This window comes from Balaenoptera physalus (assembly GCF_965194825.1).
Source record: "Balaenoptera physalus genome assembly, chromosome: 8".
NCBI lineage: Eukaryota > Metazoa > Chordata > Mammalia > Artiodactyla > Balaenopteridae > Balaenoptera > Balaenoptera physalus.
In genome coordinates this window covers 112916876-112929794 of record NC_138887.1, presented here as the reverse complement: position 1 = coordinate 112929794, position 12919 = coordinate 112916876, and the positions used below count along the sequence as shown (strand labels likewise).

The window sequence follows — 12919 nt, the reverse complement described above, 5'->3', positions numbered from 1 at the left end:
TCTCTGCCTTTTCTACATTTTTATAACTTCTTGGGGACTCAGGGTTGAGTAGGGTGGAGGGAGGGGTCCGGTGCTGTCAGGCCCCCAGCCGGGGCAGGGTGTTTGCCGAGGAGCAGCGTGGGTTCTGGGCTCCCTTTGCCCCTCTTCACCTCCTCCCGGGGCTCCCAGGAGGGCCTCACAGGTGTCCCCCCCCCCACCCCCCAGGCCTCGAGAGGAGGACCTGGGTATTCTTCCTTCCAGGATGTTTTACAATGAGGCATAAGCCCCTGAAACTGCTTGCCCTCCACACCCACTTTCCCTTCTGGTGGGGACTTCTGCGCAGCACCTGGAGCCCCAGCACTTCTGTAAGACATCCTGAGGGCAGAGGACAGGCTCGAAGGGTAGAGTGAAGTGACGGCAGCACACTGCCCCTCCCCTGCTGCAGCGGTGTCCCAGAATGAGGAGGTTGAGAGGTGGGGTGTTTCTGTCCATCTGCGACCCTGCCTCCATCAAGCCCACAGTGTCACACACTCGCGCCCCTGAAATGCAGCCGAGGCCAGGTCCCACATCTTCTGGGGAGGGGGAGGATGGCTACCTGAAGTCGGTCCTTGGAGGAAACAGGAGTAGGCACGGCGAGCACAGGCAGCTGAGGTCACCTCATCTAAAACTGTTAAAGGGTTGTGCGTGCTCACGTGGCCCCGCTGCTGGCCTCGCCCTGCACTCCTGCCGCAGGTCCTTGGGGTTTTGCGTGTCACAGTTCCCTCCTCTCACGGGGTCCCCGTTTCCTTACCCTGTGCAACCTGCCCTCTCTAGGGCATCATCCTTTTCTCTTACTCTCACCCCCTTCGTGTCCCATATTCCGCCCCCGGACCACAGCGGACATCCAGTCCAGGGAGCGGGTTCATGCATCACGGTTCCCTTCTCGCTCAGGGCTCTGTGGAGTTAGGAAAGGTCATCTAAAGCAGCGTTCTTTCCTCCCTCCTTCCCTGAGGAAGCCAGACGGTCCCTGCTGGTCCCTGCCAAAAGATGACTAAAACTCTGAAGGGTTCTAGCAGAGTTCGGACGTGAGCGTGAGCGGGGCCCAGCATCCCCGGGTGCTGGCATCGCTGCTGACCAGAGGTCAGGTGGGGGGGAGGCGTCTCCACTCTGAAGAGGGAGAAAACCTGAGGCGCTGGCCTGAGACCCTCTCAGGACTCTTCTGGAGGGAGGAACTGTCTCTCTGGTGCTGGGGCGGGCAGGGTGCATGGGGTTTGCTTATAGCCTATTTTAGGGGGAGGGGAGGGGCATGTGCAGGAAGAGGCTGTTGGGGGATGGGGGAGGGTTGCTTTTCCGTTGGGGTTAAAGGCTGTGCCGCACGTTTTACAGCAGTCCCAGAACGGGGCTGTTTTCATATCATGGTGAATGAAACTGCTCTTGCTAAATGATTTTCTTCTGGTGGTGGTGGGGGGGGGTGCCCTTTCATTTTGAGTTCACTTTATTAAAGGAAAATCCAAATCTTCCATCCCTCCCCTCCCGCCGCCCCCAACCCCGCCCCACCCTCACCCACACCTTCCTTCTTATCCTTGTGTCAAGGAGGGAATCTTGGTGAATGAGTTTATTACCTCTTCTCACCCCCACCTGTACATCCCATACTCCATCTTCCAGGTCTAGGGAATATCCATTTTCATGGCCAGTCTTAGCATGTTTTCTTAATGTGACATTTCCACCCCAGGCCCAAGAGAGATTCTATGACATATATTACAGAGAGAATTATATATAAATACATATATAAATATTATAGATTATATACACATGGGCCTGGGCTCGAAGGCCCACTGCCAGTCCCCGCCCCGGGCTACAGCCTCGCTCTCTCTCTCGGCCTCTGGGGGGCGGGAGGGATGTACTGTTGGAGAGGGCTCCAGGCTGTGTTCAATGGCACTAAACAGAATGTGGTGGCACCTTCGGCTATGAGTGTCTTATTTGGGGGATGATGGAGGCCGGGCACAGGGTGGGGAAGGAGGAGAATGCTGGCGAGGGGGCACAACGGCAGAACCAAACGGGGCATAAAAGAAGGGATGGACAAAAGCCTTGGGGGTGGGAGCAAGGGTCTCTGGCTGCTCAGAGCACCTGGGACCGCTTACAGAAAAGGCAGGGTGATGGCAGGCTCCCTGTCGCTGGTTTGGGGAGAATAAGGATCTGACTTCCCAAGTGTGGGAAGCATCAAAAAGGTCTGCCATCTTGACGCTGAACCCCTAGAAGAGAAACACAAAGAACCAGTCCCTAAGAAGGTATAGTCTCTGGGTAAACCAGTGGCCCAGCTGCCCTGAGCTTCCCCTCTTGGAAGGAGAAGCCCCAGCTAGAGCACCTCAAGGGCAGAGCTGACCCTTGCGCGGGACAGATCAAGGACTACAGTGGAGAGGGAGTGACCTGGAAACTGGAGGGTGAGGAAGCTGTGATGTGAGATGGGAGGAATTTCTGCCAGAGGGAGTTAAATAAATCCATTGGGGCCGCAGGACTGTTTGGTACCGCCCCTTCCACACAGAGCCTTCCTTCGACCTTTCCTCTTCCAGGCTGTTCCCCCACAGGCTCTTTATCCATGCCTCACTGCTTACATGGAGGACAAAGCAGGGGGAAATGGGACTGGCCTTTTCCCGCCCTAGTAATGGCTCTGCCCGGGGACACATAGTGGGAGCCAGGATGGAGTCTAGAGGCAAATTTCAGGGAATGGCTGTGGGCAAGTGGAGGACGGGGTGGGGGGCTCTGAGAGAAGGGGCTGTGGACAGTTTGCGGGTATATCCTGGGGCCATCAGCCCATGAGGCCATGAGGTGATCCCACCTCCTCCTCCAGCATGGCACTGACAGGACCACAGTCACCCTGGGCCTCCCTTAACCCACCCCCTGGGGAAACTGATGGGGGATGGGCAGGCCAGGAAGGCACTGGGGAGCTGTGGGGGGATGAGGGGGGCCAGGGAGAGGCAGGTACTCCCCACCCACACACAGGCCAACTCAAGAAGCCCATGGACTATCAGGGGCCCTTCGCAGGGGTTAGAACCACCGCCTGTCTGGGGATGGGGGGACATGCCCAAATGACTGACCAAGGCTACTCCTGCCCAAATTCTGGCTCCTCCTCCAACACGATCAGGATGACATTTTAAAATTCCTAGGAGAGGCCGGATATTGGTGCGATCTCTCCAGCTTCAGGAAATACCCTCTTCCACACAGGTCCACCCTCTAGCCTGGATCTCCGGACAGTCTTTATGAGGCGGTCTGGGAGGTGGTCAAAGGACCAGTTCATCCTCATCCTCGTCATCGGTGGATCGCAGACTGGGGCCCTGCAAGATGTCGGCCAGCTCCTCCTCCGGCCCCGGACCCTCCACCAGCTCCAGCTCCTCCAGCTCGCTCTCTGCCTTGGCCGGAGCCCAGGAGAGAGGGGGCTCAGGGGAGGCGGGTGGCACAGGGGTCTCTGGGGAGGCAGCAGCCACATCCCCTGCCCCAGTGGCCCCACTTCCATCCTGAGGCAGGCTCCAGGCCTCTGCAGGAGGGAGTGGGCCCCCAGGAGTCTTTCGAGTCGAAGTTGTACTCCGGAAGCTGGCAAGGGGAGGGCGGAGCTGCACCCCAGACTTGGTGTGCCCCTCAATGGCCTTCTGCAGCTGGAGAGCAGAGGGAAGGGGAGAGAGGGTACAACATTGGGAGGAAGAGAAGATAGGAGCAGTGAGAGAAACAGACACAAGAGAGGCGCAGACGATAAAAGGAAAAAAAATGGGAAAGCTATCGAGTGGCAAGCAAGATGCACGGCGAGGATGGATCAAAGGGAGGAGACAGAAAACGGAAAAAAGGGGCATGATGGGCGGAAAGCCCCACCTACAGAGCAGCGAATCTCAAGACCCCTGACCCAGGACCTCCTTCGGCCCCTTCCTAGCAACCCGCAGGCCTTCTTCAGCCACTTCCCATCCCCTCCCTCCTTCCATGCACCACCACAGCGCACCCCTATGAAACCATGACTCGGGCCCTGAACCCCCATCCCAAGCCCATGCCGTCCTTAGAAGGGCACAGGGCTGCCCTCCCGCCCCCCTCCAGTCTCTGCATGAAAAATAGGAGGGAAATCTGGAGGAACCTTCCGGATGTTAAGGCCACCCCTCCCCCCCTCCCCCTGTATCCTGTGCCCCCCTCTTCCTCGCTGCTCAAATGGGACAATCGCTCTTACCTCCTCCAAGGCCAGCACCCCCGTGAGCTTCCCCATGCTGGTCACGTACGCAAGGTGGAGGCCCAGCAGGGAGAAGAGCGTGTGAGTCTGCGAGGAAAGAGCAGCAGGTGAGCACGCGGAGGCCCCGCCCCTCCCGGCCCTCCCAGCAGCCCCGCTCGGTGGGCGGTGGGCATCGGGCAGGGACTTGCCTTGTGCAGCGACGTCTGCTCCACCAGCTGGAAGGGGGACTGATCGATACAGCAAGAGTCAAAACAGACAGGCTGGCTCAGCTGCTCTCGCTCCCAGGCCTCGATCTGCCGGAGAGGAGGGCCGTCACCCAATATCAGAGCCCCCTCAAACCTCCGATCTTGACCCCAAACAGCCCCCCTGGCCCTGGCCCAGAAGCCTGAAATACACAGTGAACCGTCACAGCTGCTCCAGACCACTAGCCCGCTTCCCTTTTCCCCAGGGGACCGCACCACCCTCCTCCCTCCTCCAGCCCCAAATCCACCTTCACCCTCAGGTGCTCAGAACACGCTCCTTCTTCCTGGTGCCCCAAACGCTTATTTCCAACCCATCTCTCCAGCCTTATTTTCCACTACTCCTGTTAACACCCACAGCTCCAGTCAAGCCAGGTGTGCTTCCGCTTCTGCGACTGCGGTTCTGGGTTTCCCCAAGAACCCCACCCTGCGCCCATACCCTACTCCTGCACTCCTGGTCAGACGAGCTCTGCCAGGCCCTCCTTTTCAGAAACGGCGTGGATCGCGTTCCATCTTAGGCTGGCGTTTGTCTGAATTCTGCCCTCTGGGCGGAACTCCTCCAGAGTGCTGTGTGGCATCCGTTGCTGTGTGTCATGGAGAAGCCAGCAGACTGACCTTTTACACAGCAGATCATGGCAAAGGTTTGTAGGATTTGAAGAGCTGTACTGGGTCACCTGGCACTTTGTTGACTCAGACAAGCCGTTTTTGTGTGTGTGTTTGTTTGGTTTGGTTTACATTGTTTTGTCTATGACTGAAGCATTAAGGCAAAGGTTCAACTTTCCTCTGGATTTTAGATTTGCACACCAAAAATCCCGAAGATTCTAAATAATCCAGTATCGCTCTGGTTCTCATAAATGATTTTTAAATTTTCTGTAATCTCTTTTCAGGCAGTCCCTTCTGAATGAGGTACTACTTTGTTTTCCTGTTTGTCCAAATCTATATGTTTCAAGCTTCAGAGGACGTCACCGAAGGCCATCCCCTAGTTCTCGTGTCCAGTGTTTGGTCCACAGTGCTGTGCTTTCCATCTGTCCCGTCCTGCTCTTTCTGGACTGCAATCACACCTCCTCTAAACTCTCACCTTCCCTGACTAAAGGTTCACACAAAATTCTCACAGGATGGATGACCACTTAGCAGGTATGTTGCAGAAAGGATTTACTTATAGGACGGGGGGCAGACCCTTGCCAACCCTGGTTTGGTTGGTCCTGTCCTCCTGGAGCAGTCTATGATCATTTCTGGCCTCCCTGGTTCCATTTTTGCCTGCCCTTAGGGAACAACAATAACAGAACCATTTCCAGTGTACAGGCACCAAGCACTTCCTCGGTGCCAAGCATTATTCTAATTGCTTCACTCATTGAATCCTCTGCAACAACCCTATCATTATCTCCATTCTACAGATGAGAAAACAAAGGCATGGAGTGCTTAAGTGTTTGCCCAAGATTACACAGAGGTGGGCTTCTGACCTTGACTGCTGGTCATGTTCCTGGGACCCCCAGCTTTTTTCTGCTCTTTGTCTGATGTGTTCCATGAGTTGAAAAATCTTAGCATCAATTACAAACCAGGGCTCTAACTGTGTGTATCCCTAACAGAGCAGCAGAATTAAACAAGTCATAGGACTTCCCTGGTGGCTCAGTAGTTAAGAATCCACCTGCCAATGCAGGGGGCACGGGTTCGATCCCTAGTCTGGGAAGATCCCACATGCCGCGGAGCAACTAAGCCCGTCTGCCACAGCTACTGAGCCTGCGTGCCGCAACTACTGAAGCCCGGGTGCCTAGAGCCTGTGCTCCGCAACAAGAGAAGCCACCTCAATGAGAAGCCCACGCACCACAACGAAGAGTAGCCCCCGCTCGCCGCAACTGGAGAAAGCCCGCGTGCAGCAACGAAGACCCAATGCAACCAAAAATAAATTAAAAAAAAAAAAAAAAGTCACAGCAAGGACTTCTGGCAACCTAGAACTGAATTATTTGACTATTCCCAGAGGTATCATCTTGATATTGTCAAGGGTGTCATCTCGATCTAGCCTGAAAACCGTGTTCAAAATATCCTGAAGTTTGACTCCTATTGAATCTTATCCTTTCAAAAAGTCTTGGTTGTTCCCATGGGAGTTGAGAGCTGCTTAAAATCTTCCTTGAGAAAGATATCAGCTAAAAATGTATAATCTATCTTCTTTTGATCCCTAGTTGCATTTTATTTCCAGCGGTCATTAAACAACCTCACTGATCAACTAGTTGGCTTTCTTCGGTGTATTTAAAGAAAAAGTATTATTGGTGTCAGCACCCTAGTAAGGCACTCCTTAATTGTAGTTATGACCTATCTGATTCCTGCTTGTGGGCAGAAGGAATAGTTTGATTTTTTTCTTCTGTGATCATCCATTTGATTTTTTAGGTCATTTATCAGAAATGTGTGTGTCTCGAGGGGTGTCAAGGGGAGAAGGCGAAGACTGCCTTTCTCTCTTGTCACTTACCACCCCCTCCTCCAACCCTGAGTACTTTTAATTTTTAGCACATATATATTCTGGACATCCAGTGGATGTTTATTTAAAGATAATACACATTACGGTATTTTGTCAGCTACATACTTTTTTTTTTTTTTTTTAATTTATTTTTGGCTGTGTTGGGTCTTCATTTCTGTGCGAGGGCTTTCTCTAGTTGAGGCAAGCGGGGGCCACTCTTCAGCGCGGTGCGCGGGCCTCTCACTGTCGCGGCCTCTCTTGTTGCGGAGCACAAGCTCCAGACGCGCAGGCTCAGTAGTTGTGGCTCACGGGCCTAGTTGCTCCGCGGCATGTGGGATCTTCCCAGACCAGGGCTCGAACCCGTGTCCCCTGCATTGGCAGGCAGACTCTCAACCACTGCGCCACCGGGGAAGCCCAGCTACATACATTTAAAGCTCTACCTTTCAGTCTTCGAAGCAAGCTGCATTCTCTTTTACTAAATGGAACGGTTGCTAATGGACGTTGTGGGCGTCTCTCCACACGCCAGGGTAGTTCTGATCGGCACGGCTCAGCCACCTGCTCCCGGTCACTGTGCCACGTTCTGTTCACTCGGCACAACCAAACCCACTCAGTGCTTGATTTTCTCTCTCATGGATTCTATAGGGGGATAGCGATTTGTCCCAATGAGGCACCACTGTCAAAATTTGCCCTCAGTTTGTGGTTCTTCCTAGTCTCGCTTCCTGGAATCTTCTCATTGTCCACTGTCTCAGGAGCCTGATCAATCCAGCATAGTAACCTCACCAGACACTGAATTCCCCATCTTAGTTTCGATGCTGTTCTTCCACATTGGTTTGTGTAAGTGCTGGCTGCCCGGTGCCATTTTCCTGCAGGTAAATCTCATCCATCCCGCATAGCCTCTGCCTGGTCTAGAACTTCCCTAATGTCTAAAAGCTCTAAGGGTCATCCTAGCACCATGGGCCCATCCACACACAGAGGCTCAAAACTTCCCTCTCCTGAAATGACGCTGGTCCCCATGAGGACACCGCCATGTTCCCCTACCTCCGAGCAACGTGCTCAGTACTGTCTCCATAGTCACGCCTCATTTCCAACCTCTCAAAATGCTTTCCTGCCTAGACTCACATGTTACTCTTACAACAACACAATGAAGAAGGTCGAAAAAAATGAGCAATATCTTCATTTGACAAAACAATCCACCCCAGGTTCCTGTTTCCTTTACTTACCTCTTCAGGTGACATGTTATCCACTAAATCCTCTGAATCCTAGAGAAGAAAGACATAGGTCCAAGTTCCTTCCCTTTTCTTCCAAGTGGAACCATAGCCATCTCTCCCTGGCCAAGCCACAGATGCCTCTTTCCAACCCATCATCCCTTCCATATGATGAAGTTTCTTCTTGGTGGGACCTCTTCTCTCCTGATTTAAGGATCATGGGTTTCTTGCTCCTCAAAGACAAGCTCCCTGTCCCATGTCCCCACCCCCGCCCCCCCGCCCCCAACACATCTCCTCTCACCTGGGTCACTTTCTTCTTTGTGGGGCGAGCTCTGCCCAGCAAGCAGCGCAGCAGGGACTGAAAGATGGAGGGTCTTTGACCTGAGAGGAGTGGTGAGTGAATGGAAATGGAAAGAAAGCAATATCCATCCTGGGAGGAAATGGTCAGGGGCTTCAAGTGGTCCTGACACTTTGCCACAAAAGGTCCGTACTTCTAGGTGGTTCACCTCCATAGGAACTCTCCCCTTCCATCCTCCTAATCCAGTCCTTGCCCCCATGCCTTGGGATGGTAACATGGAGACTCGAAGAATAGAAGCCCCCTCCCACCATCCTCAGGCCTCACCCCTCCTCATAGTAGGAGCCCTTAGGTTGAGGAGTGCCCAGAGATAACCAGAAGGTATGAGGCAAGGGTGAGGTGCATGATGGGAGAATCTTTACCTGCAGTCTCAGGGATGAGGTGCATGATGGGAAAGTCTTTACCTTCAAGCTCCGGTGCTTCCAACTGCTGTTTGTGGCCGGGCAGGGGCCCATTGGGCTCTTCGGGGGTCAGTGAAGCAGTAGGAAAGGGGTGAGGAGGAGGAAGAGGAGGCAGCTGTAAAGAATAGTAAAAATTCTCAGTCCTAGAGAAGAGGCTACCTTTTCCTGCCTTTACCAGCTGGTGTCCTGGGAAATCTATCTAACTCTATTCAGTTCAGAAGTCCTTACAGCACTTTGAATTCTCTCGGTACCATCATTTGCAACCTTATCTCCTTCAGTCCCTGGACCCAGGGGCACTTGTCTCTTTGACTTTGTCAATGATCAGCATCTTCCCTCTCTCTTCCTATTTTCCCTTTGCCCCATCTATCCTGTTCACCTGGCCCTTCCCAGCCCACTCACCTCGGGCTTCCCATGGAGGTCCTCATCTTCATCCTCATCCACAAAGGCAAAAGACTCAGGTCGACCCTGGGGCCAGACGCCACGGCGCCCCTCCCCAGCCTGCCGCACCTTCCCGTCGAAGGGCAGCTCTGACAACTTCCTTGCCATGTCCTGGGCTAACTGGAGCCTCCGCTCAGGACACAGGTGATGCTGCAGAAGGGACTGCAGTTCTGACCGCTCCACGGAGCCCAGCAGGATCATCGAATCTGGGGGAGATCCAAGCTCAGCCTGAGGGCCCGCTCAATTACCCCCTCGCCCTGCTCGGCAGGATGGAGTCAGGGACAGAAGCCCAGCACCCAATCTTTTTTCAGCTCTTACCCTCTCTTCCTAAAAACTCATTTCAAAAGTCTTCCAGGATTGATCTCACTCAATCCCTATTATTTCACCCATTTAGCGCTTAGAGCCCCAATTGGTAGTACACTAATTGGTGCTAATTTGTACTTATTTTGATGCAGCCCTTACACAGATTGTTTGTAAACAGGTGAACTTGGTATTAAAATAGGCTAATCAACACTGTCTCCAAAAGAAGACACATTAAAAGCCATTCATACTGAGATGAACGAATATACTTTGAAAGAAGTCTACAAGGATAGCTGATGCTTAATCACTTAAAGACTCTGGGTCCTTGTAGGTATAAACAGAATGCCTACTTTTCCTGGGAAGGTCTTTTATATATTTATCAGAATTCTGCTACTATAATTAACATTTTCATTAAGTTTTGAGGCCATAAGATTGCAGCAGTGTTACTGAGACAAATCTTACCATGAGGTCTCAGTCATTATTATGAAAATCCTGCAGCCCATCGGCTGTACCCCTATTCCAGTGAGAGGCCACTGGTTTAGAGGCCACTGAAAGGTATTTGGGATTTGGGAAAATATTAAAACTAAGCTAATTTGAGTAGTTTGGATACTCTGATTATCTGAAATTAGAGCTAACAATTTAAATGGCTCCAAATCTCCCTAAATGATTCTATTACACTAATACAAACATTAGACACGTATTTATTTAATATCCAGTAAATACCTATAGGGAGGCAGTCTGAGTGAGACAGGTGTTATAGTCTCTGCCCTCAAGGGATACACAATCTACTGAGGAAGATAAGACATAGACATAGAAACCACAATAAGAAATAATACAAAGCAAGATTAAGTGCCAAAGGTGGGCAGAAAGGATGGTGAAGGAGGTGAAATCACTGCTCATTAAACACGTTCACTCCTTCACATGGAACAGTTTCATCTGCTCCTCAAATTGGGCATTAAAGAACAGCTATCACTTAGCTAGGTAGCAATGAGAACCACATAAGGGGCTGTAAGATTTATAGCCAAGCCTCATTATTCTCGGATTCCCTATTTGTGAATTCACCTACGGGCTTAAATATCTTTGTAACCCAAAATCAATATTTGCAGTACTTTTCCCATCATTCACAGACATGTGCAGAGCAGCAAAAAATTTGAGTTACCCCACGCACACGTTCCAAGCTGAGTCTGAACAAAGTGATGCTCTGCCTTTTTTTTTTTTCCAGCTTTCATGTTGTAAACAAATGTTCTTTCGTGGTCCATTGAATGCCATGTTTTTTGCATTTTTTGTGTTTTGTATTGGTGATTTTGCTGTTTTTTAAGGGTTTTTTAAAAAATTTATTTATTTTATTTATTTATTTTTGGCTGCATTGGGTCTTCGTTGCGGTGCACGGGCTTCTCATTGCGGTGGCTTCTCTTGTTGCGGAGCACAGGCTCTAGAGTGCAGGCTCAGTAGTTGTGGCACATGGGCTCAGTAGTTGTGTCTCACGGGCTCTAGAGCACAGGCTCAGTAGTTGTGGCGCACGGGCTTAGTTGCTCAGCGGCATGTGGGGTCTTCCCGGACCAGGGCTCGAACCCGTGTCCCCTGCATTGGCAGGCGGAGTCTTAACGACTGCACCACCAGGGAAGCCCAATTTTGCTGTTTAAAATTGCCCCTAAGCAAGAAGGCTGTGCTGTGCCTTATGGAGAAAAGAAGTGTGCTAGATAAAAGCTTTGTTCAGCCATGAGCTAACCTTCTGTTGGTCGTGGTGAGTTCAATGTTGATGAATTAACAATAGATATTAAATAAGGTGTCTTTAAGGAGAAACACACCTAAGACAAGTGTATGCTTTGATTACCTGAAGAAAGTGTTGTGACCAGAGGCTTGCAGGAACCTCACCCTGAATTTCCTCTAGGAGCAATGGTTCAGTATAGTGTCCCTAATTCAGTGTTCTTGGAAACTTTATAGAACATAACTACAAGGACTAATGAGAATCAACTGTATTTCTTTCATTGGTTTTTTTAACTGTCTTCTTGTGCTTGTGTTATGGCTGTGTTTTTCCTTCCTTGAAGATGACCATGTTCCCTAAGGCTGGGCGTCCTGCAGCAGCCTGGGTGGCCCCTTAGACAAGCCCACACCACAGTGCCGCCTCCACTTCTGTGGAGCCCGTGTTCAGGTCACTAGCTCAGGAAACTGCTTCCTTCCCTACCACTGACCTTTTGAATCGACCAGTGGTAAAGTCTTGACTGTGGTGGTCTGGAGCAAGTTTCGCAAATCCCCATAAGTGCAAGAAGCTGAAACAAACTTCACGTCCCGTACCATGATGTCCTCAACAAAGACTGTAAATTTGCTGCAGAGGGAGAAAGCACAGGCAGCGTTAGCCTTACCATACGCCTGTCCCTTCCACTCCTCCCGTGAGGTCTGCCATGCATTTGATCACTCATAATATTTATGAAGTGCATGGGAATATAAAAATAAGTAAAAAAGCAGTGCTTCCAGACGTTGACCTTCACCTCGTGCTCAGTCTCAGAACCTCCCACACCAACCCCATCAAATCTGAACTAATTCCAGCTGGTGCCCCTGACCTGAGCTGGTTCCAGCCAAGGTCAGGCAAGTAGGGCAGCCTCTTGACCTGGATGATGCTGTCGTAAAGGGAGGGCTGCAGGCTCTGAGCCACCATGTTGGCCAAGATCACAGCCACCATCATGGGGAGGATGTGAGCGATCTGACCCGTGAGTTCGAAGCAAATCACGGCTGTGGAGACTGTGTGGGATACTGCACCAGTCAGTGCTGCTGCTCCTAGAATGAGACACAGGAGTGTACCGGTGGGTTAGGGCTGCCATTCTTGTCATGGGGGGGCTACGTGGGGATGTGACGGGAGTGACACAGGGTGGGGACACATGATCCTGGGCAGTGCCAACACTCCTGAGATAACCATTTGTCGGGAGTAAGGGTTAGAATGCCGAACTGTTAGAAAATCGTCATTTTGATCTCATTCTATGACCTTCGGCAATTTACAAAAATTTCGTGTGTGGCCAAAGTTTCATTTATAAAATAAAGATGGTGATGTGGCATCTATTCCTTGCTTTTAAAAGTTTGGATCACTCTTAACTGAGCATTTAAAAACCCATTTACAGTGTTTTACCTTGGACCTCAGGTTTTGTTCTGTTTTGTTTATAAATTTATTTGTTTATTTTTGGCTGCGTTGGGCCTTTGTTGCTCCGCGGGCTTTCTCTAGTTGTGGCGAGAGGGGGCTACTCTTCGTTGTGGTTCGCGGGCTTCTCATTGCGGTGGCTTCTCTTGTTGCGGAGCACGGGCTCTAGGTGCACAGGCTTCAGTAGTTGTGGCGCATGGGCTTCGTTGCTCTGCGGCACGTGGGATCTTCCCGGACCAG

The 12919-nt window shown here is 51.4% G+C and overlaps 1 protein-coding gene across 1 annotated transcript in view; it reads right to left on the bottom strand.

Annotated features, from left to right (window-relative positions):
- Window positions 1-1558: 1558 nt before the first annotated feature.
- Window positions 1559-12919, bottom strand: part of CLCN1 (chloride voltage-gated channel 1) — a 32543-nt gene continuing 21182 nt past the window's right edge. Inside the window, exons 15-23 of the mRNA XM_082473852.1 lie at window positions 12111-12324; window positions 11742-11875; window positions 9211-9455; window positions 8815-8926; window positions 8357-8436; window positions 8071-8109; window positions 4351-4455; window positions 4163-4249; window positions 1559-3608 (exon numbers count right to left, since the gene is read on the bottom strand). Coding sequence (XP_082329978.1) covers window positions 3237-3608; window positions 4163-4249; window positions 4351-4455; window positions 8071-8109; window positions 8357-8436; window positions 8815-8926; window positions 9211-9455; window positions 11742-11875; window positions 12111-12324 — 1388 coding nt within the window. The 3' untranslated portion in view covers window positions 1559-3236. The remainder of the gene's footprint in view (window positions 3609-4162; window positions 4250-4350; window positions 4456-8070; window positions 8110-8356; window positions 8437-8814; window positions 8927-9210; window positions 9456-11741; window positions 11876-12110; window positions 12325-12919) is intronic.